The sequence below is a fragment of the Equus przewalskii genome, chromosome 25 (genome assembly GCF_037783145.1).
Source record: "Equus przewalskii isolate Varuska chromosome 25, EquPr2, whole genome shotgun sequence".
Taxonomy (NCBI): domain Eukaryota; kingdom Metazoa; phylum Chordata; class Mammalia; order Perissodactyla; family Equidae; genus Equus; species Equus przewalskii.
In genome coordinates, this window is record NC_091855.1 from 35697361 (window position 1) to 35724470 (window position 27110).

The 27110-nt window shown below is 36.9% G+C and overlaps 1 protein-coding gene across 7 annotated transcripts in view; it reads left to right on the forward strand.

Moving 5' to 3' along the window:
- Positions 1 to 1028: 1028 nt before the first annotated feature.
- The window catches only part of UNC79 (unc-79 homolog, NALCN channel complex subunit), a 240600-nt gene continuing 214518 nt past the window's right edge, over positions 1029 to 27110 (forward strand). For 4 of the 7 annotated variants that reach the window (XM_070594579.1, XM_070594581.1, XM_070594582.1 and 1 more), the window contains exon 1: positions 1531 to 1746. In XM_070594579.1, the coding sequence (XP_070450680.1) occupies positions 1725 to 1746 (22 nt within the window). In that variant the 5' untranslated portion in view covers positions 1531 to 1724. Of the gene's footprint in view, positions 1747 to 27110 lie in introns of all 7 variants that reach the window. The other 3 variants (XM_070594578.1, XM_070594583.1, XM_070594580.1) reach the window with 2 other exon arrangements.

A 27110-nucleotide genomic window follows, 5' to 3' on the forward strand; every position in this document is an offset into this window, starting at 1 on the left:
CCTGATTAACGAGACCAACCTGTCAATCAGCGAGGTAACATAGTCCAGTCGTTATACATCCTTAAGAGGCAAATCACTAAAATTTTACGAACATTTTCGCCTATACCATGAAACTTGGCCACTGTGTGTATCATAATGGGCAGCTTCCTTGCTGTCAGTGGACTTTTTTGGGGCTACTCAGAAACATCTTTTCTTGATACTTGTTCACAAATTTTTCCTTAAATATCAAAGATTTGTTCTGAATATTTTGGGCATATCATGCACAATTTAACATTCTTTTTCCTAAAATAAGTTTTATTCTTTTTTGGTGAGATAGAAAAACATTGATTTAGTCACCCCAGTTATCAGCATTAAAAATAACTGGTCAACTCTTACATTTCTGCTCCTATAGCTTTTGCTAAATCAACCTGCTTTGATCATTGCTCCTCAGCTCTCACGAACTAAATTACTTGAATTAAGAATGGTCCTAAGGATTGGCAATTGTATGGTCCTTCAATTTTATAAGGACTCACATTCGTTATACCATTTGATCTGCCCCGTAACTCTTTAGGTAGCAGAGCAGGTTTTATTGTTCCCATTTTAGAGATGAAGAACCTGAAGACTTAAGGAGATTAAAAGGGAGATTGGCTCTAGAATCAATAAGTGGTAAAACCGAGTCTTGAATCTGGTTCTTCCTAACTCCAAGTCCAGGCTCAGAATGTCTCTCAGCTCTGTAGCTGATTCTTTAAGTATCTTCCTACTAATATGCATGGCGCCCTTTTCCATTGCTTTCCTTTTCTGTTGCTTCGTTTGGTTTCCCAGCAGAGGGGCTTCCTAACGTGCCTGTATCCAGCCTGAGTGGACCTGGCTTCTTCCTGTCTCCAACCGTGCATTTTCCTTTTCTGTGGCCCTTCCAGCTTCGCCATACGTGGAAATCTCCTCCTTCCCGAGCCCCGACTTCTAAAGTCTTCTCACAGCCCCCTGGCAGTGGGACCTCCCATCCTAATCATCAGCAGGAGAGCCCATTAGAGAGGGGAGGCAGAGGGCATGGACCGCAGCACGCCGGGAAGCCATGCTGAGGGTTACTTCTGCATTTCCTTCCTTGCGGTCCTCAGGAGCATCCTCGCCGCCCTCCGGCCCCGGCTCTCTCCAGCCCGCCCCGGATCCGCCTCCCCCTCCTTCCTCCCGGAGGTTGAGACGAAGCGTGGGTCGCACCTGTGTCCCTCTCCGGTCATCCCGTTGAGGCACCAGGGGCTGCTCCGGGAGCAGGATTTACAGGCCCGGAGAACGCCAATGGGAGATCCAAATGATCGGGGACTCCGGCACTTTAAGAGGCTTTTCTCTGGGAAACACCCGTCCCCTCCGTGCGCCTTATGAATGGAAATACTCCTCCCCCGGTCGAGCCCATTTTCCCATTTCACCAGGAGCCGCAGCTTGCTCTCTCCTTTCGGTCTCCCCGCCCACATCAACGCGGGCAGCTCCAGGAGGGGACGGACAGGAAGCCTTTGGCCGCCTATTAAATCCCACCCATTTCTCCGGGGGCGATTTCCTAACCTTCCGGGACCGAATTCTGCAATTTGATGTGCGTTTTGTCCGAATGGTAGCGACACGGGCCTAAGGGAGGGGGAAAGCGAGGGGGTGGGGGGTGGGGGGTATGCGCTCTTTTCCTCGCAACATCGCTGGCGGAGCGAGGGAGCTCACACGACACAGATTTTGGGGCAAAGCCTTTTCATCTGGACAGCACCATGTCCACCAAAGCGGAGCAGTGTAAGTAGCAGCCGGCCCGGCGTTCCGGCCCGGCCTCCGGCTGGGAGCTATTGCAGTTGCGGCGTTTGCGGCTGCCGGGAGACCTTGGCATCGTGCTGGTGCGGGGGTGGGGGCTGAGGTTGGGGCGGGTGGGGGGTGGGGGGTGGTGGAAGAGAGGTGGGGGAGGGTGGACGTTAACGAGACGCGGCGCTGTCCCCGGTGCTGAAAAAAGAATGCGGTCTTCCTCGGGCTTGCGGTGGGGTTCGCAAGACTGAAAGACCCTGCGAAATGAAATTAAAATGGGGTCATTCTCGGGAAAAAGAGGCCTCGTATCTCTCAGATAAACATTTCAGTATCTCTTGTTGGAGTGGGGGAAGGGGGGCAGCGGCAAATCAGGGGCGGGGAACTGTCAGAGCAACCAAAGCCTGCCTGGCCTTCTGAGCATGCCCAGTTCCCGGTGCTGGAGCCATAGGGGAGTTTGAGTCTGCAGTTTCCACTTCGGGTTGGAGAGGCAAGAAGAGAGGGAAGGGGGAGGGAGCCGGGAGCCAGGCAGAATCTGGTTTGAGTGTGAGGAAAATCAACTCAGGAATACCAACACGAATGCTAAACCAAAAACAACCATAGGTTAAAGCAGGAGTCGGTGCTTGCAAGAAAGTGAAAGGGGCTCTGGGAAAACGATCTAATTATTTTTCCAAAGAGATTTCCTTTGTAAGGCAGCTCATACAAACTATAAAAAATGGCAGGAGGATTTTGGATGTCCCAGTAATGATTGCCTGTGTGTTTGGTTGGAAACAACCTTCTAACTCCTTGTGGACAGAGGAAGTTTCTGATACACTCCCTATAGCCTCTCTTATTGCAGTGTGCGTTAGTAGGCCTTCGGTATGTACTTGGTAGGTTGATTAACGTGAAACCTTTTCCTGAGTGCACTTGAGGGATTCAGGAACTTAAACTTCTGATTGTAAATAAAAGATGTATTTGTTAAGCAATGAGTTTGAATTTTTAACAAATATACCAGAACTTATTCATCTAACTGAGTCTTGTTTCTTTCAAAGGAGAACACAGTTATGTTGATAACACTGTCACTACTTAAGAGTCTTTGTAATTCTTCTTTGGAATGGTTATCAAGGCTATTCTGTGAGATACTCAAAACAGTAGTCTCATTATTTTGGAGCAGTAGCTTGTATATGATAAAATTCAGTATTCACCAGATAGATTAAATGAACTGAAGACTCATAGAATTCCCAGACTGATGGTTCATTAGAGATTGTCTATGCCCACCTACTATCCAATGCTTGTACGTCTTTGCGATGTTTTTTGGAATCTGGAACACCTGAGTTTGAATTCTAGTTCTGCCATTTACCGTTTGACCTTGGCAAGATAATTAACTTTTTGAACTTTATTTACTCATCTGTAAACCTGGGGTAATAATGCCGATGGGGTTGTTGTGATTATAAATGAGAGAATACACACGAAAGGTTGTGTAGTGAGCCTAGCAGATAGCAAGTACTCAACAAATGATGGTTATAATACTGACAATTATTTCCCACTTAGTAGTCAATCTCCTCTAAATAGGAAGTTCTCTTGTGATTTGTTTTGCTTGTTTCTAAAAGTTAAATCTAAACTTCGAAGATAAATTTGCTTCTATAGAGGCTTTCAAAAAAATTGGATGCATTATGTTTGAGTAATGGTAACATAATTGGAGTCCGTGTAGAACTTCCCACTTGAGGATATCACATCTTTGAAGGTTTTATTATCGTATAGTTGTTAAAGAAAACCACCACCTATCATTTGATTTTATAGTTACATATTATGTAAGTAATTTCAGGTTAAATCCAGTGAGTATTACTGACCTCTTCCTATGTTTTCTCTTCTTTGTTATATTTTGAGATGCACTGGATGCTTTGTCTTGTCTCTTTCCTGGGCAGTTAATGCCAGGATGAATGAAATCTACATATGGACTTGGTTGTGCAGTGCATGTAGTGTGTGGTTAAGCAGCTATTTTAAAATTGTTTCTAAAGCAGATTTTTTCATCTGTAGATGATGGAAAGGAAACCATATCTGAAGATAGAACATGTGGATTTGAGTTTTGCATGCCCTTCTGACCAACAGTGAGACACTGGACAATTAACTTAACAGTTTTGTGCCTCAGAGTTTCCATCTACGAAGTAAGGAGTAATAGTAGCAGCTGTCTTTGTTTAGTCCTGAGGGTTTTGGAGGGCAAAGGAGTAAGCTGTGAAAAGGATAAGGATGCTTTGGGTATTTCTAGGTATTTTTATTAGAGTGAAGGGAAGTTAAGAGTCTCTTTTCTTTCTCTCTTAACATGCACTAGCATGAATGGGTTAACACTCTAGTGCACATTATATACCTGAAAATAAAGCAAACATATGAAAGGCTGCATACTTGATATTTGTGAAAGGTGAATATTTTTTATTAAAAAGAAGTTGTAGATCTGTGGTATTTTATCCTTGGACTTGGTAGGAGTGTGGTTAGAGGGAAGGAGAAAGAGAAGGGAGGGCCAAGAGATATTCTTTTCTACTGGATGTGAAGACCACCAGAATGGGAGAAAATGAGAGTGTTCATTTCTCCTCTGCATTCAGGGGTGTGCTCAGTTACCACTTTCCTAAGGACTAAGGGGGAGAGTTAGGTTTAATAAAACATCAAAATATTATTTTTATTACTCTTCTTCCTGAGGTCTCTTGATGTAAGTAAAGGTTTCACTGGTACAGGAAGTGTAACTGTTTGGTTGATCCAGCAAGAGGAAGTACTCGCATTTCAACCCAAAGAGGTTACGTGATTTACTTTTGAAATGTAATGTATCACAAATATGTGAAAAATGATTTTATTTTTATGTAGTGGCAGTTTTAAAAATTAATAAGGAATAATGATGAAAGAGAGGCTAGTTTTAGCTAAGATATAGTTGGGAGCCTGTTTTTCTACATTCCAGCTGTTTCCTATGCTATGTGCAGAACATCATAACAGAAGGTGAAAGCTTCCTAGCAATTTCTCAGGTGATTGCACAAGAGTTAAAATTTTTCCTCCAAATGCTGCTTTTCCTTACAGTGAGAGTTCACTCTAGTGAAAATGTTTATGTAGCTGATATAGAGTCTGGAATGATAAAAATAAGAATTTATAGTTCTTTGGGATTCTAATGAAGACAAAGAGAAGTCCTCCCTTCCCCCCCCCCCCCCCCAGCTTTCTCTGTCTTCTAAGAGTTAAAATTGACCAATCTGGAGTACTTTGGGTGTGCTTTTTCAAAGGAAGCTTGCTTTTCATAATGGCAGATGTTAAGAGTTGGGTTTCTAGAATCAGCCTGCTGCCTGGGTTTGAATCCTGGCTCTGCTTCTTGCAATCTCTGTGACCTTGGACAAGTTAACTCAACCTCTCCAAGCCTCGACTGCATTATTTATAAAATGGGGATAGTCATATTTGTTGTGAAGATTAAATGAGGTGATCTATGAAAAGTACTTAGCACAGAATCCTGGCACATAATGAGGAGTTAATACATGTTAACTGTTATCATCATCATCATCATCAAGTATAAAACCTTGTGCTTGCTGCTAAAATAAGGATAATTGTAAAGTTTGGAGCTAGCTCCCCAGAGTGTAGCAGAAAAAACAGTAGCCACGATATTGTCTGAATGGGACGTGGGCTGTTGGACTATTTTTTATTCTCCTTTCCTTGTCTCCAGGTCTCCTCTACAGCAATCAGCCTGATCCATTTTGGGTGGGAGGGGATCCCCGCATGGCAATTCCTTGACTTGGTACATCTGTCAAGGAACTGGCTGATCCCCTAAATGGAACGTTTGTGGGGCATGAGCTGCCTATCCATCACCTTTTATATTATGATGACAGTGTAGCAGCTGGTAAACATAAATCACTTATATAAATATCCATCAAAATGTTTGTCAAGTTTGGAAAATAACCTCCTGATAATTTGGGCATAAGCTCAAAATAGCTAATTAGAGAAATATGAATGTGTGCCATTTTTAGTGTATTTACCCTTCCCAACATCTTTATCTTAGTAACTAAAAACCTTTTTGATTACATCGAAAACAAACACTTTTAAGAGTATAGCTAATTAGTACTATGATTTGAGGTTGAACTTGCCCCTCTCCCCTGCATATTTAAGGGCCATGCTTGAAGAAATCAATAGATGGTTTTATTTATTTTTATGTACATTATTAGGTAATATTACTAAAATAGAAAAGTGCTTCTCCTTTGAATAGCACTGCAACCTGTAGTCATTTAGAAATCTTTGCACAACAACATTGCTAACTTCTTATAGAGGAAACTCTAGTTTTATTCATATATGCAAAAATTAGAGTATGGCTATTCACCATATTTGTCATAGCGGAAGGAATGCCTGGTTTTTAGCTCTTACCTGATTTCTCTGTGTGATTTGACACTAGTTGCCATATTCTTTATTTAACTCTCCTTTTCTTCTTTCTTTTCTGGCTGTTCCTACTCAGATTTTTTTCTTTGGGCTATTTTCTTATCCCTATCTTTAAAAACAAGATTCTGTTGTTAGTCTTCCTTTTTTTGTGTGTGAGGAAGATTGGCCCTGAGCTAACATCTGTTGCCATCCTCCTCTTTTGGCTTGAGGAAGATTGTCGCTGAGCTAACATCCATGCCAATCTTCCTGTTTTTTTGTATGTGAGATACCCTCTCAGCATGGCTTGATGAGCAGCATGTAGGTCTGCACTTGGGATCTGGGCCTATGAACCTGGGGCCGCCAAAGTGGAGCCGGTGAATTTAACCACTGTGTCACGGGCCAGCCCCATCTTTTGTTTTTTTAAATCCCACAGACTCTTGTTCTCATTCTCTCGCTTGATATCAGTTATCACTTCTATGTGGATGAACTCAAATACAATTTTGTAGTCTAAACATGTCTCTAACTACAGGCCTCTATCTCTATCCAGGCATCCATAGGTGTCTCAAACCCAAACTCATTGTCTTCTGTCCCAAACTTCCACTTTTTTTTATAGTACTCATTTCAGTGAATGGCACCACCATCTACCCAATCACTCAAGTCAACAGATTGGGTATCTTCCTAGGCTTCTCCTTTTCTCTACCATTACTGTTCAACAAATTGCCAAGCCCTGTTGATTGTAGCCTGTCCAACTAGATCTCTGCCCTAACTCTGTGATCTTGTTACATTGGAATATTTTTTTCAGGTCCTCCGATGCACATGATCTTTTTGCCTGAAATGCTTTCTTTCTCTTCATGGCCCTCTTCTTTGCCTTTCACTACGTAGCTTGGACGCCCTGCGTGATTGCCCGACTCATGTGCTCACGCTGTGTTGCAATAATTAGTTTTCTTGTTAGTTGCCTTCATTTGTGTGTAGACTAGTATGTTCATCTCTGTGTCTCCAGCATATAAACCATTGTCTAGTGCACAGTGTTTGCACAAAAACTGTTTCTTAAGTAAAAATGATTGAGGGTGAATTAAATGTCTGTCATAAAGAAGGATTATGTAAGTTTTTTGATATCATTAATTTGAAGATTTCACATTTTCATTAATATGAACTTCTACATTCTATACAATGTTCTTATGCTTTTCAAATGGATTTACAGGTAAATAAAAATATAGTTGTCAAAAGTACTTAAACATATTTGCTAAATCAAATTTTATAGTATTTATATAACAAGTTATACTTTCCCTGACTGTTCATTGTGTTTCTGGTTCATTCTCTTTAGTTAAAACTTTCTATTACTATATTCAGCATAATAATTATGATTATTAATTGGTAGACAATCTTAGCATACAGCCAAATGTTTTTCTTAAGATAAAGTGACAGTACATCTGAAGTTAGGGACTCTTCATGCTGTAGTCTGACTTGGATCCTTTGATAATACATCTGTTCAAATGGTATATATTGATTACTCAACCAATAAATAGACTTTAAGTTGGGATTTTTGTTTTGCAGTGTTATGTTGGAAATTCATATGCATTTATTTCTTATATTCTGAGAAGATTTGGGTAGCTCTGCATAAATACACACATATATTGGCTTAGAAATGAAATGTTTATTGCATCAAAAAGTACATTAAGCAAAAATGTATTCTTATGATACAATAAGCTAGCTTCTGTAGTGTGAAAGCTCAACTCTTTCATTTAGAATTTTTAGCTTTTTTCAATCCATACATTTCGTTTCTGTCTTGTTTTCCCTCCTTTTGGACCTTTCAAGAACAATGCCCCTAAACAGCACATAGTTTATCATGTGAGTCTCATTTAATATTTGGTATGGGATTAAAATTGGAGAGGGGTATTCAGCATTTCCGGGTATCTTTCATGTTCATTGGTCTCAGAAACTGGGTCTGATACTAGAAGAAAACTGAAAGGATGTGTGTGTATGTGTATATACATATGTATTTATGCATATGTATGCACATATGTGTGTATAAACATATACATTTATATGTATATAATGTTATTTTTATTTTAAGAAAAAATAAACTTGCCTCAGAAGTGGCAACAGATGATAACTCACAATCATGTAACCAGTTTAGCATGTCAGAGTTACATGTGTTTGAACCTGAAGATCTCCAGAAAGGAGAGTTTAGATGTCTATTGTTTATGTCTACTATATATTAAGCACTTGGACATATATTTCCTTAATTCATTTTCATAATAGTTTTGAGAGTCAAGTGTTATTGTTTTATTACTCTGGTTCAATGTCTTCCACATTCCTCAGAGACCTCACTTCCTCTTTATTCTTACCATCACCATCCTAATTAGGGAATTTGTCATTTCTCTATTATAACAGCCTTTTAATTTTTCTCCCTGTGTCTGCTCTAGTCCCCACCTAATCTATCCTCACGTAGCCCCCTTAGGGATCTATCTGAAATACAGAGGCTATCATGTCATTCTCTTCTTTAAAACCCTTCAGTAACTTCCCATCACCTTTGACCCAGGTTAGAGCTCCACCTTTTTGGGAGTTGGGTGAGCTCTTCCTAGAGGTTAGACAATGTACCATGTTGTAGAGTCGTTGCTCACAAATGTTGCATGATAACAGGACAGTTTTGAGACACTTTCCCTTTTATGTCATGTTTCAGAATGCATTCCAGGTCCTCCTTATGTCCTGTAAGTGTGGCACTTGTAAAAGGACTCAATACCTTATATGTAGCATTGCTAGCAGAGAGTACAGGATCTCTATTTCAAAATGTAAGGATTCCTTTAGCTCTTTGTATTGTCATGTTAAGCTGCTGATCTGCTGAAACTGACAGATCTTTTCCACAAGACTATCGTTAAGCCTGTTTTCCTTCCTCCTCTATCTGTGCAGTAGAAAGATAGAGAGCTTTGTTTAACTCTGTATTGGTTTTGTAGGGCTGCTGTAACAAATTACCACAAGCTGGGTGGATTAACACAACAGAAGTTTATTCTTTCGCAATTCTGGAGGCTGGGAGTCCAAAATCAAGGTGTCGGCAGGGTCACGTTCCCTCTGCAGGCTCTAGGGAAGAATCCTTCCTTGCCCCTCTCCTAGCTTCGTGTGGGTGCTGGGAATCCTTGGCGTTCTTTGGCTTGTACTGCATCACTCCAGCCTCTGCTTCCATCTTCACACGGCCTGTGTCTCTGTACCCAAATCTCCCTTTCCTTTCTCTTTTAAATACACCAGTCTTTGAATTTAGGGCCCACCCTAATCCAGTATGACCTCATCTTAACTTGATTACATCTGCAAAGACCCTGTTTCCAAATAAGGTTGCATTCATAGGTACCAGGGGTTAGGACTTGAACATATCTTTTGGGGGGTACATGATTCAACCCACTACAAACTCTATTAAATTTTTTCCTATTAGTGTCATTTCTTTGTTATGCCTGATTTCCTTTTTTTTGAGGAAGATTAATCCTGAGCTAACATCTGCTGCCAGTCCTCCTCTTTTTTGTTTTTTTAAAGATTTTTATTATTTCCTTTTTCTCCCCAAAGCCCCCCGGTACATAGTTGTATATTCTTCGTTGTGGGTTCTTCTAGTTGTGGCATGTGGGACACTGCCTCAGCGTGGTCTGATGAGCAGTGCCATGTCCGTGCCCAGGATTCGAACCAACGAAACACTGGGCTGCCTGCAGCGGAGCACGCGAACTTAACCACTCGGCCACGGGGCCAGCCCCCAGTCCTCCTCTTTTTGCTGAGGAAGATTGGCCCTGAGCTAACATCCGTGCCTATCTTCCTTTACTTTATATGTGGGACATCTGCCACAGCATGATTTGATAAGTAGTGCACAGGTCCGTTGTATCCGGGAACTGGCGAACCCTAGGCCACTGGAGTGGAGTGCACAAATTTAACCACTATGCCACTGGGCCGGTCCCTGGTTGTTATGCCTGATTTTATCGTTCAACATATTAGCCATTCTTCCATTAGTTTTGCATTAACTGCCAAAATAATATGCATTCCCATATGAAATACCCAAAATAAAAATGTTGATGAGGAGAAAAGAAGTACAAAACCCCCATGACATACCATTAAATAGCTTGTTTCAAGTAACCTTTGAGCCGTTAATCAATACATTTTAGATATAACAGTTTCAGCAGCTACAAATCCATTCTATTGTGGTACTTCCCAATCCATATGTCATCAACTTGTCCATTCTCTTATTCAACAAATATTTATTGGGTGTCTACAATGTGTCAGGCTCTGTTTCAGCCTAGGGGAGCTTACAGTCGAGTCCCCAAAGGCATCACACTTTGCTGAGATGTATATATTCTATCTTCAGTTTTCCTTTGATACTTTTTCTAGATCCCTAAAAGAAATAGGAAATTGAAGTGAACTTGGTGTGACTTATTCACAGACAGCCAATACTTGCTCCTTATGACCATTATTGCTCTTCTTTTCCCTACTGTAGGCTAAAATTTTTGTAGAGAATTTTGTTAGCATACCCCTCCCCCATTCAACATTGTTCTTATTTTCCAGATGTTTTTGGCTATTCTTTTTCATTCTTCCAAAGTAATTTTATAATAAAGTTGCATAGCTCCAGAAAAAAGCTTGATGGTATTTTTATGAATATCACATTAAGTTTATAAAATAACAGGGAGAACTGACATCTTTAGGATATTGAATCTTACTGTCTAAGAATATGGTATGTCTTCTCATTTATTCAAGACTTTTTGTGCGTTTCCAGGGAGGCTTTTGGAATTTCTTGTTAAGCTTATGCTTGCTATTTTCTTTTATCTTTTTTCTTATCATAATTGGGGTCTGCCTTTTTTTCTATATTTTCATTTTTATGCATGAAGGCTATTGATTTTTGTATGCTAATTTTATAACCTTACTTTACTAAATTATTTTCTTTTTGTAGTTGTTTTTCCATCTATTCTTTGGATTTTCAAGATATATAATTACATAATCTGCAAATAGAAAATAGTTTTATCCTTTCTTTTGTATCCAATTTTATATCTCTAATTGCTTTCTCTTTTCTAATTGCGTTGGCAAATGTCTCCAACACAATGTTAAATATAGCATAGAGAGTCAGTATTCTTGTCTTATTTTTAATTTTAGTAGGAAAACCTCTAGTATTTCTTTATTAAGTAAGGTATTCTTTCAGGCTGAGGTAGTATACTAAGGAAGTATCCATCAATTCTTATTTTATTGAATTTTTTTAGAAAAAATCTGAATGGCGTTGAATTTTGTTCATTTTCTGTATCTATGGAAACCATGTAACTTCTTCTCTTAACTTTATTAATATGCTGGATTGGATTTTGTCATATTTTATTTAATAATTTCTGCATTGATATTCATAAGTTAGATTGGTCCATAGGTTTTTTTGAGGGGGTGGGGAGTAATTCTAGTCAGAATCTGGGAGCAGTGTTATCCTTACTACATAAAGTGAGTTTGGAAGTTTTCCTTCCTTTTCTATGCTCTGGAATAATTAAAGTAACTTTGAGGTTATCTGATCTTTACAAGTTTGTTAGGGTTCCCCTGGAAATCATCTGGCCTGGTGCTTTTTTGTAGTGGAACTCTTTAACTTCTTTCTCTATTTCCTCTATGACCCTTGTTCTAGTTAGACTTTATGTTTCTACCGGGGTCATTTTTGGTAAGTTTTATTTCTCTAAAAAAATGTTTCATTTCATCTAAGTTTTCAAATTTGTTTGCATAGAATTGTACAAAAGATTCTTTTAGAAATTTTAAAATTTCCCGGATTTTGATGTTTATTTTCTCCTTATTATTCCTAATGTTGTATATTTGTGGTATCTTCCCCCAACCCCTTTTTATTGATTAAATTAGTTGGTAGTTTCTCTGTTTTGTTGATTTCTTTTCTAAGGAACCAATTTTGGATTTATTAATTCTACTGGGTTTTTTTTGTTTCTAAATTAATTTCTGCTTTTATTATTAATTCCCTTTGTTCCCCTATTTCTTTGTTTTATTTTGGTGTTCCTTTTTTAGCTTTTTGAGTTGAGTGTTAATTAATTAGTTAATTAATGAATTTTAATATTTTTGATATAGGCATTTCATGCAATATATTTTTCTTTGACATTTCCTTTTTTTATTGTGATAACATTGGTTTATAACATTATATAAATTTCAGGTGTACATCATTTTGTGTTTCGATTTCTGTGTAGATTACATCATGTTCACCACCTGAAGAATAATTACAACCATGACCACACACATGTGCCTAATAACTCTTTTCACTCTCCTCCCTCCCCCCTTCCCCTCTGGTAACCACCAATTCAATCTCTGTTTCCACGTGTTTGTTTGTCGTTTTTATCTTCTACTTATGAGTGAGATCATACGGTATTTGACTTTCTCCCTCTGACTTATTTCACTTAGCATGATACCCTCAAGGTCCATCCATGTTGTCACAGATGGCCGAATTTCATCGTTTCTTGAGGCTGAGTAGTATTCCATTGTGTATATATGGCACATCTTCTTTATCCATTCGTCCCTTGATGGGCACCTAGGTTGCTTCCCAGTCTTGGCTATTGTGAATAATGCTGCAGTGAACATAGGGGTGCATGTATCTTTATGCATTCATGTTTTCATGTTCTTTGGATAAATGCCCAGCAGTGGAATAGCTGGATCATATGGTAGTTCTTAATTTTTTGAGGAATCCCCGTACTGTTTTCCATAGTGGCTGCACCAGTTTGCACTCCCACAAGCAGTATATGAAGGTTCCCTTCTTTCCACATCTTCTCCGACACTTGTTGTTTCCTTTCTTGTTAATTATAGCCATTCTGACTGGAGTGAGGTGATATCTCATTGTAGTTTTGATTTGCATTTCCCTGACAGTTAATGATGTTGAACATCTTTTCATGTGCCTGTTGGCCATCTGCATATCTTCTTTGGAGAAATGTCTGTTCAGATCTTTTGCCCACTTTTTAATTGAGTTGTTGGTTTTTTTGTTGTTGAGATGCATGAGTTCTTTGTATATTTTGGATATTAACCCCTTATCAGATATATGGTTTGCAAATGTCTTCTCCCAATTGTTAGGTTGTCTTTTTGTCTTGTTGATGGTTTCCTTTGCTGTGCAGGAAGTTTTTAGTTTGATGTAGTTCCATTTGTTTCTTTTTTTCTATTGTTTTCCTTGCCTGGCCAGACACAGTACTTGAAAATATGCTGCTAAGACTGATGTCAAAGAGTGTACTGCCTCTGTTTTCTTCTAGAAGTTTAATGGTTTCACGTCTTACATTCAAGTCTTTAATCCATTTTGAGTTAATTTTTGTATGTGGTGTAAGATAATGGTCTACTTTCATTCTTTTGCATGTGGGTGTCAGTTTTTCCAACACTATTTATTGAAGAGACTTTCCTTTCTCCATCATATGTTCTTGGCTCCCCTGTCGAAAATTAGCTGTCCATAGATGTGTGGGTTTATTTCTGGGCTTTTTAATTTGATTCCATTGATCTGTCTTTTTGTTTTGGTGCCAGTACCATGCTGTTTTGATTACTATAGCTTTGTAGTTTATTTTGAACTCAGGGAGTGTGATACCTCCAGCTTTGTTCTTTTTTCTCAAGATTCCTTTGGCTATTTGGGGTCTTTTGTTGTCCATATAAATTTTAGAATTCTTTGCTCTATTTCTGTAAAACAGTTTTTGGAGCTTTGATAGGGATTGCATTGGATCTGTAGGTTGCTTTAGGAAGTATGGACATTTTAACTATGTTAATTCTTCCAATCCAAGAGCACGGAATATCTTTCCATTTCTTTGTGTCTTCTTCAACTTCTTTCAATGTTTTATACTTTTAGTTTACAGATCTTTCATTTCTTTGGTTAAGTTTATTCCTAGATACTTTATTCTTTTCGTTGCAATTGTAAGTGAGGTTGTATTCTTAATTGCTCTTTCTGCTACTTCATTGTTGGTGTATAAAAATGCAACTGATTTTTGTATGTTGATTTTGTATCCTGCAACTTGACTGTATTTCTTTATTGTTTCTAAAAGCTTTTGGTGGATTCTTTAGGGTTTTCTATATATAAAATCATATCATCTGCAAATAGTGACAGTTTCACTTCTTCCTTTCCAATCTGGATCCCTTTTATTTCTTTTTCTTACCTGATTGCTCTAGCTTAGACTTCCAATACTATGTTAAATAAGAGAGGTGCAAGTGGGCATTGTTGTCCAATTCCTTTTCTTAGAGGGATAGCTTTTAGTTTTTCTCCATTGAGAATGATATTAACTGTGGGTTTGTCATATATGGTCTTTATTATGTTGAGGTACTTTCCTTCTATACCGATTTTATTCTGAGTTTTTATCATAAATGGATGCTGTATCTTGTCAAATGCTTTCTCTGCATCTATTGAAATGATGATGTGATTTTTATTCTTCATTTTGTTAATGTGGTGTATCACGTTGATTGATTTGTGGATGTTGAACCATCCCTGCATCCCTGGAATGAATCTCACTTGATCATGGTGTATGATCTTTTTTAACGTATTGTTGTATTCAATTTGCTAGTACTTTGTTGAGGATTTTTGCATTGATGTACATCAGTGATATTGGCCTGTAATTTTCTTTTTTTGAGATGTCCTTGTCTGGTTTTGGTGTCAGAGTAATATTGGCTTCGTAGAATGAGTTAGGAAGCTTCCCCTCCTTTTCAAGTTTTTGGAAGAGTGTGAGAAGTATAAGTATTAAGTCTTCTCTGAATGTTTGGCAGAATTCACCAGGGAAGCCATTTGATCCTGGACTTTTATGTTTTAGGAGGTTTTTGATTACTGTTTCAATCTCCTTACTGGTGATTGGTCTGTTCAAATTCTCTATTTCTTCTTGATTCCATTTTGGTAGCTTGTATGTTTCTACAAATTTATCCATTTCTTCTAGATTATCCAATTTTGTTGTTGATTTCTAGTTTTATTGCATTATAGTCTATAGAAGAAGCCTTCCTTCTTTTTTTCTTGGTGTGTCTAGCTAAAGGTTTGTCAATTTTGTTTATATTTTCAAAGAACCAGCTCTTGGTTTCATTGATTTTTTTCTATTGTTTTCTTAGTCTCTATTTCATTTATTTCTGCTCTGATTTTTATTATTTCCTTCCTTCTACTGATTTTGGGCTTTGTTTGTTCTTCTTTTTCCACTTCCTTTAGGTGTACTGTTAGATTATTTATTTGGGATTATTCTGGTTTGTTGAGGTAGGCCTGAATTGCTTTAAATTTTCCTCTTAGAACTGCTTTTGCTGTATGCCATAGATTTTTGCATGTTGTATTTTCATTTTCTTTCTTTCTTTCTTTTTTTTTAAAGATTGGCACCTGAGCTAACAACTGTTGCCAATCTTCTTTTTTTTTTCTCCTTTTTCTCCCCAAATCCCCCCAGTACATAGTTGCATGTTTTAGTTGTGGGTCCTTGTGGGACGCTGCCTCAGCATGACCTGATGAGCAGTGCCATGTCTGCGCCCAGGATTCGAACCAGTGAAACCCTGGTCCGCTGAAGTGGAGTGCACGAACTTAACCACTTGGCCATGAGGCCGTCCCCAGTATTTTCATTTTCATTTGTTTCCAGGTACCTTTTGATTTCTCCTTTGATTTCTTCATTGACCCAATCGTTGTTTAGTAGCATTTTGTTTAATCTGCACATATTTGTGCTTTTCTGATTTTCTTCCTGTAGTTGATTTCTAGTTTAAAACTTTTGTTGTCAAAAAAGATGCTTGGTATTATTTAAGTCTTCTTAAATTTGTTGAGACTTGTTTTGTGGCCTAATATGTGATCAATCCTGGAGAATGTTCCATGTGCATTTGAAAAGAATGTGTATTCTGTGGTTTTTGGATGAAATGTTCTGTATATATCTACTAAGTCCATCTAGTCTTACGTGTTGTTTAAGGCTAATGTTTCCTTATTGATCTTGTTTGGATGTTCTATCCATTGCGTTAAAGTCCCCTACTATTATTGAGTTACTATCTATTTTTCCTTTCATGTCTGTTAGTAATTGCTTTATATATTCAGGTGCTCCTATGTTGGGTGCGTAGATATTTACAAGTGTTATATCCTCTTGTTGGATTGTTCCCTTTATCATTATGTAGTGCCCTTCTTTATCTCTCGTTACAGTTAATGGTAGCCTACAGATTCTGATAATGTCAGGCTTTTATTATTATTTTCAAGAAGGTTGCAATTTAATTTTGTATTTTACTTTTGACCCAAGAGTTGTTTAAAAGTGTGCTTGTAAACTTCCACGTGGAAGGGCATTTTTGTTTTTTTATGTTATATTTTTGTGTGCATGTTTTATTTCTTTTTTATTGATGTATAATTGACATATAACATTAGTTTAAGGTGTACAACATAATGATATTTGTACATATTGTGAAATGATCACCACAATAAGTCTGGTTAATGTATTTTTTTTGTTGTTGATTTCTAGTTTTATTGCATTATAGTCTGAGGATGATATTTGTGTTATTTCTACACTTTGGAACTTAGTGAGGTTTTCTCTGTGGCCTAAGATTTGATCAGTTTTTGTGAGTGTTCTATATGTATTTGAAAAGAAGCTGTAATCTCTGTTACAGTCATGTACGGCATAACAATGTTTCGGTCAATGATAGATGGCATATATGATGGTGGTCCCATAAGATTAACAACATATAGCCTAGGTATGTAGTAGGCTATACCATCTAAGTTTGTGTAAGTAAGTACACTCTATGATGTTTGCACAATGACAAAATCGCCCAATGAAGCATTTCTCAGCATGTATCCTTGTCATTTAGCTACACATGAGTACTGGGGTTCAGAGTTTGATAGAGATCTGCAAGAGCTACTTTGTGTTGTTTAGGTCTTCTGTACCTTTATTAATTTTTAGTCTGCTTGATCTTGGGTTGCGAGAAGTATGTTAAAGTCTCCTATTGTTAGTGTGTTTCTGTCTATTTCTCCTTGCATCTCCTGTAGGTTTCTGCTTAATGAAAGTTATTACTCTGTTATCGGGTGCATAAATATTAATAACTGTAATATCTTCATTGTGAATTGTAGCCTTGAGAATTACAAAGTGGCCTTTATATATTTTAATGCTTTTTGCTCTCAATTCCACCTTGTCAGATATCAAGATTAAGACCCCTGTTTTCTTTTTATTTGTGTTTGCCTGACATATCTCTCTCCATCCTTTTACTTTTAACTCTTTTGAATCTCTTTGTTTTAGGTGTGTCTCTTGTATTCTGCATAGTGTTGGATTTTGATTTATTAGCCAATCTGAAAATCCTTTTCTTTCAATAGGTGAGTTAAGCCCATTTACATCTATTGATATGATTAATATGTTTGGCCACGGTTCTATCATATTGTTTTATTTTTATGTCTTTTGTAGCTATGCTTTTTCATTACACAGTGAGTTTTATCTGCTTTCTTGCTCTATTGCTTAACTTTGTACAATACCTTTATATGATACCATTAGTCCACCTTTGTTTTGGACTTAATGTTTCCCTACATTGAATAATATTGAAGTTACCTCGTAACCTCTTCTTCCTTGCTCCTTCTACTTCAGTATCTGATATAAAGTACATCCTTTTATTTCCAATTAATGTCTGCTAGACATATCCATATGCACTCCTTATTCCCTGTGCTCTCAATTTTTGATAATTATATTATATTTACGATATTGTCTCCTTTATAACCATGGTTTAGCTTTGTTCTGCGTATTTATATTTAGTGCTCACCGTCACTGATTCTTATATTACTGTCCCTCAGTGTTTTTGGTTGTCTGAATGTCCTTTTCTGATAGATTCTTTAGTAAGGGCTCACAAGATCAACATACCCTGAGTTTTGGCAAATTTACAATAGTTTATTTGCAGCTTTGTACTTGGAGGTTAGTTTGGGTAGATATGAAATCCTTGATTCATATTTCCCTTCCTTGAGAATCTTAAATTTGTTACACCAAGTTCTTTGGACATTAAGAATTGTTGAAAAGTCTGGTGACAATCTTGTTTTTTTTCCCTTTTAGTGACTTAGACTTTTTGCCTGGTTGCTCAAACGATTTTTTATTTTCCTTTCAAGTAGTTTTAACTGTAATATGGTTCAGTTTTGGCCATGCTGAAATGATTGTGGTGTATTCTTTCAAAATGTGGCATCAAGATTTTCCTTTAATTTTAGGAGAGTGTTCTGGAATTTGGTTTTAATATTTATTTTGGTCTATTGTTTGGCATTTTTCTTTGTGATCCCTATCATGTGTATGGTGGGTCTTTTTTGCTAATATTCTGTATGGATTACGCTCTATTGAATTTTTTTTTTAAGATTTTATTTTTTCCTTTTTCTCCCCAAAGCCCCCTGGTACATAATTGTGTATTTTTAGTTGTGGGTCCTTCTAGCTGTGGCACGTGGGATGCTGTCTCAGCATGGCTTGATGAGCGGTGTCATGTCCGTGCCCAGGATCCGAACCGGCAAAACCCTGGGCTGCTGAAGTAGAGCGCGTGAACTTAACCACTCGGCCACGGGCTGGCCCCAGTATTGAATGTTTTAAAATCTGTTTCTTCATTTCTTTGATTTTTTGGGGGATCGCCTGTACAATATACTTTTATTAGTCTTTATGTGACTAGCCTATTCATGGAATCACGGATTTGTGGAATCACATGTATAAACAAATGTATTTATTTAGCCCTTAACTTGAAATGTCAAATATAAATAAAAATTGACACTGTCTTATTTCTCATAAATCCAAACTTCTTTATTATAAGTAAGTACAAGCATCTGGCTATGTTATCATGTATTCTAGTGTAGACATGCCCAAGTACTTATGTATTGGAATACATGTTATTTTATTCTCTTTTTGTTTATTATGGAGTTACATATAATGAAATTCACCCACTTTCAAAGCACAGTTTAATGAATTTTGCTAAGCAGATACAGTGGTGTAACCATGACGCTAACCAGAATAAAAAATAGTCTTCTTACCCTAAGCAGATTCCTTGTGCCGCTTTGCTCTTGATCCCCAGTCCCAGGCAGACATTGATCTACTTTCTGTCACTATAATGTTGCCTTTTCTAGAATTTCATATAAATGGAATCATTCAATACACAGTCTTTTCTGTTTGACTTCTTTTATTTAGCATAATGTTTTTGAGATTCATTCATGTTGTTGTACATATTAATATTTTGTTCCTTTTTATTGCTCTGTAGTGTCTCATGGTGTGTATATATTATTTGGGGTGTTTCCGGTTTTTGACCGTTATGAATAATGCTGCTACGAATATTTACATACATGTTTTCATGAGGACGTATTCTCTATGATGAATACCTAGGAATGGAATTGCTTGACTGTGGTAAATGAATATTTAATGGTATAAGGTATTGCCATATTGTTTTACACAGTGACTGTAACAGTTTACATTCTCACCAGCAATGTAGGAGCGAGTTCCAGTTGCTCCACATTCTCACCAATCTCACTAACACTTGGTATTGATAGTCTTTAAACTTTAGTCATTCTAGTGGGTGTGTAGTGGTATTTCATTCTGGTTTTAATTAGTATTTCTCTGAGGGCTAGTGAAGTTGAACATATTTTCATGTGCTTATTGGCCATTTGTATATCTTCTTTTGGGAAATGTCTGTTCTGATGTTTTGTGCATTTTTAGTTTTGTCCATTGTTTTTCTTTTGGTTTTCTTTTTATTGAGTTGTAAGAGTTCTTTATATATTCTGAGTAGAAGGTCTTTGTTTTGAAAAACTTTGCTTCCAGTCTGTGGCTTACCTTTGTGTTTTCTTAACTTTGACTTTTGAGAAGTTAAACTTTTAAGCCATGAATTCCATTTTATCAGATTTTTTCTTTTACCTTATATGCTTTTGGTATCCTGTTTAAGAAATCTTTGCCTAACCCAAGGATATAAAGATTTTTCTTCTAGAAATATAATAGTTTTATCTCTAACATTTAGGTCTATGAATATTTTTTAGTTAGTTTTTATGTATGGTATGAGGTAAGGCTGAAGTTCGTTATTTCCAAATACAATATCCAGTTGTTCCAACACTATTTATTATAAAAACTATCCTATCTCCATTGAATTATCTTGATACCTTAGAAATCAGTTGACCTTATACCTGTGGATCTTTTCCTGGAATCTATTCTGTTTATTTATCTATATGTCTATCCTTATGGCAGCGACATGCTGTCTTTATTACTGTAAGTGTATAGTAACCTTTGAAATCAAGTAGTATAAGTCCTCCAACTTTGTTTTTATTTTTCAAAATTGTTTTAGTTGTTTTGAGTACTTTGCTCTCTTTTAAATTTTAAAATCAACTTGTCATTTTTTTCAAAAGAAGCTTTTTGAGTTTTGGTCCATAGATCATTTTGGGGAGGATTACTGTTTTAACAACATTGAATCTTCCAATCCTTGGAATGATATATATGTACACTTATTTAGTCTTGTTTAATTCCCCTTTGTAATGTCTTGTAGTTGCCACATTGTTCATTAAATCTATTCCTAAGTTTTTTTGTGAATGGAGTTGTTTTTCAAATTTTATTTTCTAATTATTTGGTGTTAGGATAGAGAAATACAATTAATTTTTTGTATGTGCATCTTATATTTGGCACCTCTGTAATGTTCATTTATTAGTCTAGTAGCTTTTTGGGGGATTGCTTAAGATTTTCAACACATAACTCATGTCGTCTGTGAATGAAGATAGTTTTACATCTACCTTTCCAATCTGTATGCCTTTTATTTCTTTTTATCTTCTTATTGCACTGGCTAGGACCTCCAAAACAATGTTAAATAAAAGTTGTGTGAGTGGACTTTTCGTGCCTTCTCTATTCTTGGTCTTAGGTAGAGAGTTTTGAGCCTTTCACAATATTAAACCAACCTTGCATTCCTGAAACAGACCACATTTGGTCATAATGTATATCCTTTTAAAATTCTGTTAAAACTTGCTAATATTTTGTTAAGGATATTTGTATGTATGTTCATGGGAGATCTGGGTCTGTAGTTTTCTTTTCTTGTGATGTTCTGTCTGGTTTTGGAAGCAGGGTAAAATTGGTCTCATAAAATAAGCTGGAAAGTGTTCTCCTTTTCTATATTTTCTGAGTTTCTATAGAGTTGATAATCATTCTTCCTCATTTTTTTTCGGATAAAATTCACCTTTGAAGCCATCAGGTCCTGAAGGTTTTTTTCCCTTTGTTTTAAAAAAAGGTTTTTGATTGTAAATTCAATCTCTTTAATTGATATAGAGCTCTTTGAGTTTTTTGCTCTTGTTTTAATTTTTTCTTGGTCATTCTTGTTATTTGTATCTTTCAAGGAATTTGTCCATTTTGTCTATTTGGCAAATTTTTCCAGTTGTCCATTTACTGACATAAGGTCATTTGTAATAATTCCTTATTATCCTTTATATATCTGTAGAAACTCTTGCTATATCCATCTTTTATTTATGATATTGGCAATTTATGTCTCTCTCTTTTTTTCTTGACCTGTTTGGTTAGAGGTTTATCAATTTTATTAATCTTCTCAAGGAACCAACATTTGGTTTTGATTATTTTCTCTATTGTTTTCTATTTTATTGGTTTCTGCACTTATTTAACCTATTTCCTTACTTTGGTCTGCTTTGGGTTTAATTTGCTCTTCCTTTTCCAGTTTCTTAGAGTGAAAGCTTATATTATTGATTTGAGACCTATCTGCTTTTCTAATATAGGCACTTAAAGCCATAAATTTCCTTGTAAGCCTTACTTTAGCTGCATTCCACAAATTTTGGTAGGTTGTATTTTCATTATTGTTTAGTTCAAAATGTCCTCTAACTTGTCTTGTAATTTTTTCTTTGACCCAAAGTTTCTTTAGAAATGTGTTGTTTAATTTCCACATATTTGGGATTTTTCCTGGTTATCTCATCTACTGTTTTTGATTTCTAACTTAATTCCATTTTTGTCAGAGAACATAATCTATGAGATTTCAATCTTTTGGCATTAATTGAGACGTTTTATGGCCCAAAGTATAGTTCGTATTGGTAAGCATTCCACGTGCACTTGAAAAGAATGTGTATTCTGCAGTTGTTGGGTAATGTGTTCAAACTTCCACGCCCTTGCACCTTTTGTATAGTTTTTCTATCAGTTGCTGACAAAAGCATATTGCAGTCTTTAACTATCATACGGAATTGTCTATTTTTTCCCTTTAAATCTGTCAACTTTTGCTTCATATATGTTGAAGCTCTATTATTGGATTTATACTCATTTATGATTATGTTTTCCTCCTGAATCATCTATTTTATTGTTATGAAGTGTCTTCTTTATTCTTGTTAATATATTTTGTTTTGAAATCTAACTTATCTGATACTAATAATGCTAGCCAGCCTGCTTTTGCTTACTGTTTATGTGACATATATTTTCCATTCATTTCCTTTGAACCATTAAGAATTTCCTATTGGCTTCATAGGTGTTGTCCTTTGCATTTTTAAGTAAAGGTTGCCCTGGCAATTATAATGGACATCCCTAGTTTTTCACAGTTAACATATAGTTAATAATGTACTATTTTATTTAAAATATGAAAATCTTGCAACCATATAGTCTCATATCCCTCTTTATTTTTTAGTTGTTATGTATAATACATCTAACATACCCCACAAGACATGATTTTAATTTTAAAGTTACATTGTTAATAAAGAAATTAAGAGGAAAAAGAAAATATAGTCTTTTGCATTTACCAAGAGATTTTCCATTTCTGATGCTCTTCATTCTTTTCTGAGGATCCCAGTTTCTATCTAGTATAATTTCTCTTCAGCCTAAAAACTTCCTTTAGCTTTTTTTATAGTGCAGCTTTGCTTGTGGCCAAATTTCTTACTCTTCTTTTGTCTGAAAATATCTTTATTTTGCTTTTATTCTTGAATAATACTTTTGCTGAGTATAGAATTCTGCTTTGACAGCTTTTTTTTTCCTTTTAGTATGTTAAAGATATTGTTCCATCTAGCCTTCATGGTTTCAGAGGAGAATTCAGCCATCAGTTGTAATATGTCTATAATATGTGTGTATACATGGTTTTTCTCTCGCTGCTTTCGAGATATACTGTTTATCTTTGACTTTAAGTAGTTTGAGTATCATACAGGCTTCTATTGGCATAGACTTCTAAATGTTTATTCTGCTTGATTTTCCTTATCATTTTGTATCTGAAAATTTCTGTCTTTTATCAAATTTGGGAAATCTTTGGCCATTATTTCTTCAAATATTTTTTCTGCCCCGTTCTTTCTATCCTCTCCTTCCAATTACACATCCATAATTTTACTGTTTGATATTATCTAAAAGGTCTCTGAGGTTCTGAGCAATTTTTTCCAATCTTTTTTTTCTCTCTTCTTTACTGTGGACACTTTTTGTTGATCTATTTTCAAGTTAACGTACTCTTTCCTCTGTAGTGTCCATTTAGCTATTAAGTCTATCCATTGGATTTTTTATTTCAGAAATTATATTTTTCATTCTAAAATTTCCATTTTGTTCCTGTTATTTTAATTTTTCTGCTGGGACTTCTCATTTGATGAGAGTTTCATGCGTTGAAAGCGTGTTTGTTTTACTTCACTCAGGATAGTTATGGTAGTTGCATGTACTTTGTCTATTAGTTACAACATCTGTTTCATTTCACCCTCGAACTAGACTGATTTTCTTTTCTTCTGAGAATGTGTTTCATTTTCTTGGTTCTTCGTAGGTTGGATAATTTTGGATTGCGTCCTGGACGGTATGAATGTTAAGTTGTGGAGACTTTGGATTTTGTTAGTTCCCGCTGATGAAGATTGTTTCCTCTATTTTAGTAGGTCATTTTCTTGGCGAGGCTCGAACCGCAAACTCTGTTGCTTGTGCAGAGTTTGAGTCCTTAACTCTGTTTGGATCCTTTGCCTTTGGCCGGGCTGCTTTGAATCTGCTTTGTGCTCTATGGTTCAGGGGTCAGTCAGAGAGTTGGATACTCAGAGTTTGGGGTCCTCTTTCTCTCTCTTTCCCTTGTGGGATTTTCCCACTCACTTCAACATTCACGGTTTGCCAGCTTTCCTTTTTTGGTTCCCCAGGCCAGAAAGACCTGGGTTTTGCTGTGTCTGCCCTTACCACTGTGCACACTGCACAGACTGCACTTAGCCCCAGGCTGAAAGCCGTGGAGATGGGAACATTTTGGTATAGCTGCCTGTCTTTCCCCGTCCTTGGCAGCTGCAATTCCTTGTCAGAGTCTGAACAAGGGCTCTGCCCACTCTCCTGTGCTTCCTGGCTGTTGCTTTTTCATCATGTCCAAGTTTGGAAGTCGTTTTCAGTGACAGGAAGAGGGGCTGTTCGTAGAGGCTTATTTTATGATACCCAGAAGCTTCTTCATTTCTTTTTAATTTTAAAGAATTCCTCCTTTCCATGTTTTATTTTTCTTAAGCATTATCCATTGTGTTTATTTATTCCTGTGTTCTTACTGGTTTAGTCTTCATTTAAAAAATATTTCTGCTTTCATTTCCAATTCTCTCCAGAGTTAACCTTCTTTTTCTAAATCTCTCTTTAGTCATCTAATTTCAGTGTGTTTAATAACAGCTTCAATCATTTTCTTAATTTCTTTAGCTTGTTTTGAAACACTAGGTCACAGTTTTCATCTGATTAGTGCCCGTGTCTCTGCTTCTTATTCTCTTTCTTTTATGAGAAATTCGTCTGGGATTTTCTGTTGCTCAATTTTAACGCGAAATCAAGTTCCCTGAAATTGAAGGGGGGAGGCTAGGGCAGGATGGCTTTAGGGCTCCTTTTCTTGTTTTATTTTTGTCTTTGCAAAGTGATGGGAAATGTGTTCTTGTACTTTTGAGACCTGCTTTCTTGGGTTCCCTTCCCCACTTTGTCTGGACTTGCTTTCTCCTTTGCATCTATCACCCTTACACCGTTAGTTGTGCTTCTGTTCCCAGCAGCTTCTTCTGAGTGCAGGGCTTTGTCTTGAAGGCAGCTTTGGTTTGTTAGTTTGTGGAGCCGAGAATCTGCTCCATCACTGTTAGATCTTATCATCTGAAGACTCTCCTCCCTGCTTGGACTTCTGTTTCCAGATTGGACCACCAGTTTCCTGTGAGTACCTGTGCATGACTTGGGAGTTATTCCGACCAGAGGACCATCAGAGGCCCAGGTGTCTTCCTTTTGCATCTTCCAACATGGGTGCTGATACTACACGGGTGTGTAGCTGTCAGAAGTTTGTCTCTGTCTTCTCATAGTTGGTTCACGGGGCTACCTTGTCACCTAGTTTTGTTGTAGCTAGTATCAGAAGTGTTTGGGTTTGTCATCCTCATTGGCCTGTCTGTTTTTAATGGAGGGACTTGGTTTGATTCAAAAATAATGCTGCTGCCATTGCCCTCTTCCCAGAAACCTCTTCGTTTACCGTATTTAACCTGATTTTTTTTCGTGCTGAAATCGTATTCTCTGGTATGTAAGATCCATTTCTTGAATAAATGGATGTTGCTTTTAGAACAAAGCTTGTGACTGTTCACCCATTCACTGTGTCTATGTCAAAATGAAGTCAAGGCAGCCCCTCTGTTCCTTTATTTTTTCCTGTGGCATTAAGAGGAAATGACCCAAACTTGTAAATACAGGAGCCTTCCTATCAATGCAATATTGTGCTTTCCTTACACCACTGGTTTGTGCTTGCTCTTTAGTTTTTTGAAATTAGATAATATAGTGTTTGTATACACTATATATCTCAGGGATGAAACTAAAAAGAAAGCAAGGGAATGATTATCAGAAAAGTTAGAACAGTGTTTACCTTTATGGTGATGAACTTAGAGATAGATACAGATAAAATGCAGCTAATGTTCTAGCTTTTAATCTGGGTAGTGGGTACATGAGTGGGCATTTAATATTATTATTGAACATAATTTTATGCCCTCTTTAATATCATGAAGATAAGCTAAACAGAGTCTCTGGGACGCAGTCTGAATTCAGCATCCTTGAGAGCCCCTCCTGGAGAGGTCACTGAGCAGGGTCCAAAGTGTGTCCAAGGAAAGCAGGGCTCACCACAGTTGGGGCTCTTAGCAGATGCCAAAGTGTGAGCCAGGTACTGGACCTCTGGCAAAAATATGGTCAGAGAGTGAATTACTCGGTATTTTCTGCTTAAGCTCAACAGGACCTGCCTCTAACTCTTAGAAGCAGGTCAGTGATGAACTTCTTTGAGAGTAAAATGAATGTCCTTAGCTGTTCCAGGAAACTGTGGAAGAGAATAGGAACTTTACTGGCTCAAGAACAAATAAGAATCTGGTTTACACTCACCCCGGCAGTCTGCCTTGGATTAAAAACCCGGTATATGGAGTGTGGGGCTCTTGATGATGACAGCTCTCAGCAGACTGTCTCTTGAACCACAGTATTCTGATCTTGACTGATTGCTCTTTGTGCCTGATGCACAGCTGGGACTTTCCCAGGAAGAAGGATGCATGGGAAATAAATTTTTTGAAACCATGAATGTCTAAACATGCCTTTATTCCTGATTTACAGTTTGCCTAAATATAGAATTCTACTTTAGGAATATTTTTTTCTCAGGGTTTTAAAGGCATTGCTTCATTATTGTCTTGCTTCCACTGTTGCTTTAAGAAGTCCAAACCCATTCTGAATCTTGATCTTTCCTAAGTGATGTAAATTTTAATAAATCTCTAGAAGCATGTAGAATCTTTTGTTTGTCACCAGTTTCTGGCATTTCACAATGACATGCCTTGTTGTGTGTCTATGTTCATTCCTTGTGGTGGGCCTTTTCAATCTGCTGTTTTCTAAAATTTTTTTAACTGATTTTGTTAAAATTTCAACCCCTTTGGTTTTACTATTGTCTTTTTATGGAACTCCTTTTATTCTATGTTGGACTTCCTGGATTTATCATTTCTCTCTTATATTGTCTCTTTGTCTTTTTGTTGTACTTTGGGGGAATTTCCTCAACTGTATCTTCCGGCCCTTCCATTGATTATTGATTTTTAAGATCAGGTTTTTAATTTGTGAGAACTCTTTTTTGTTTTGTTTTGTTCTCTCTGTGTTTTTTTTAATAGCACCTAACATTTATTCATGGGTAAAGGATTTCATCTTTCTGATATTAATAAGAGGTTTTTTAAAGGTTTTCTTTTCTTACTTAGATTC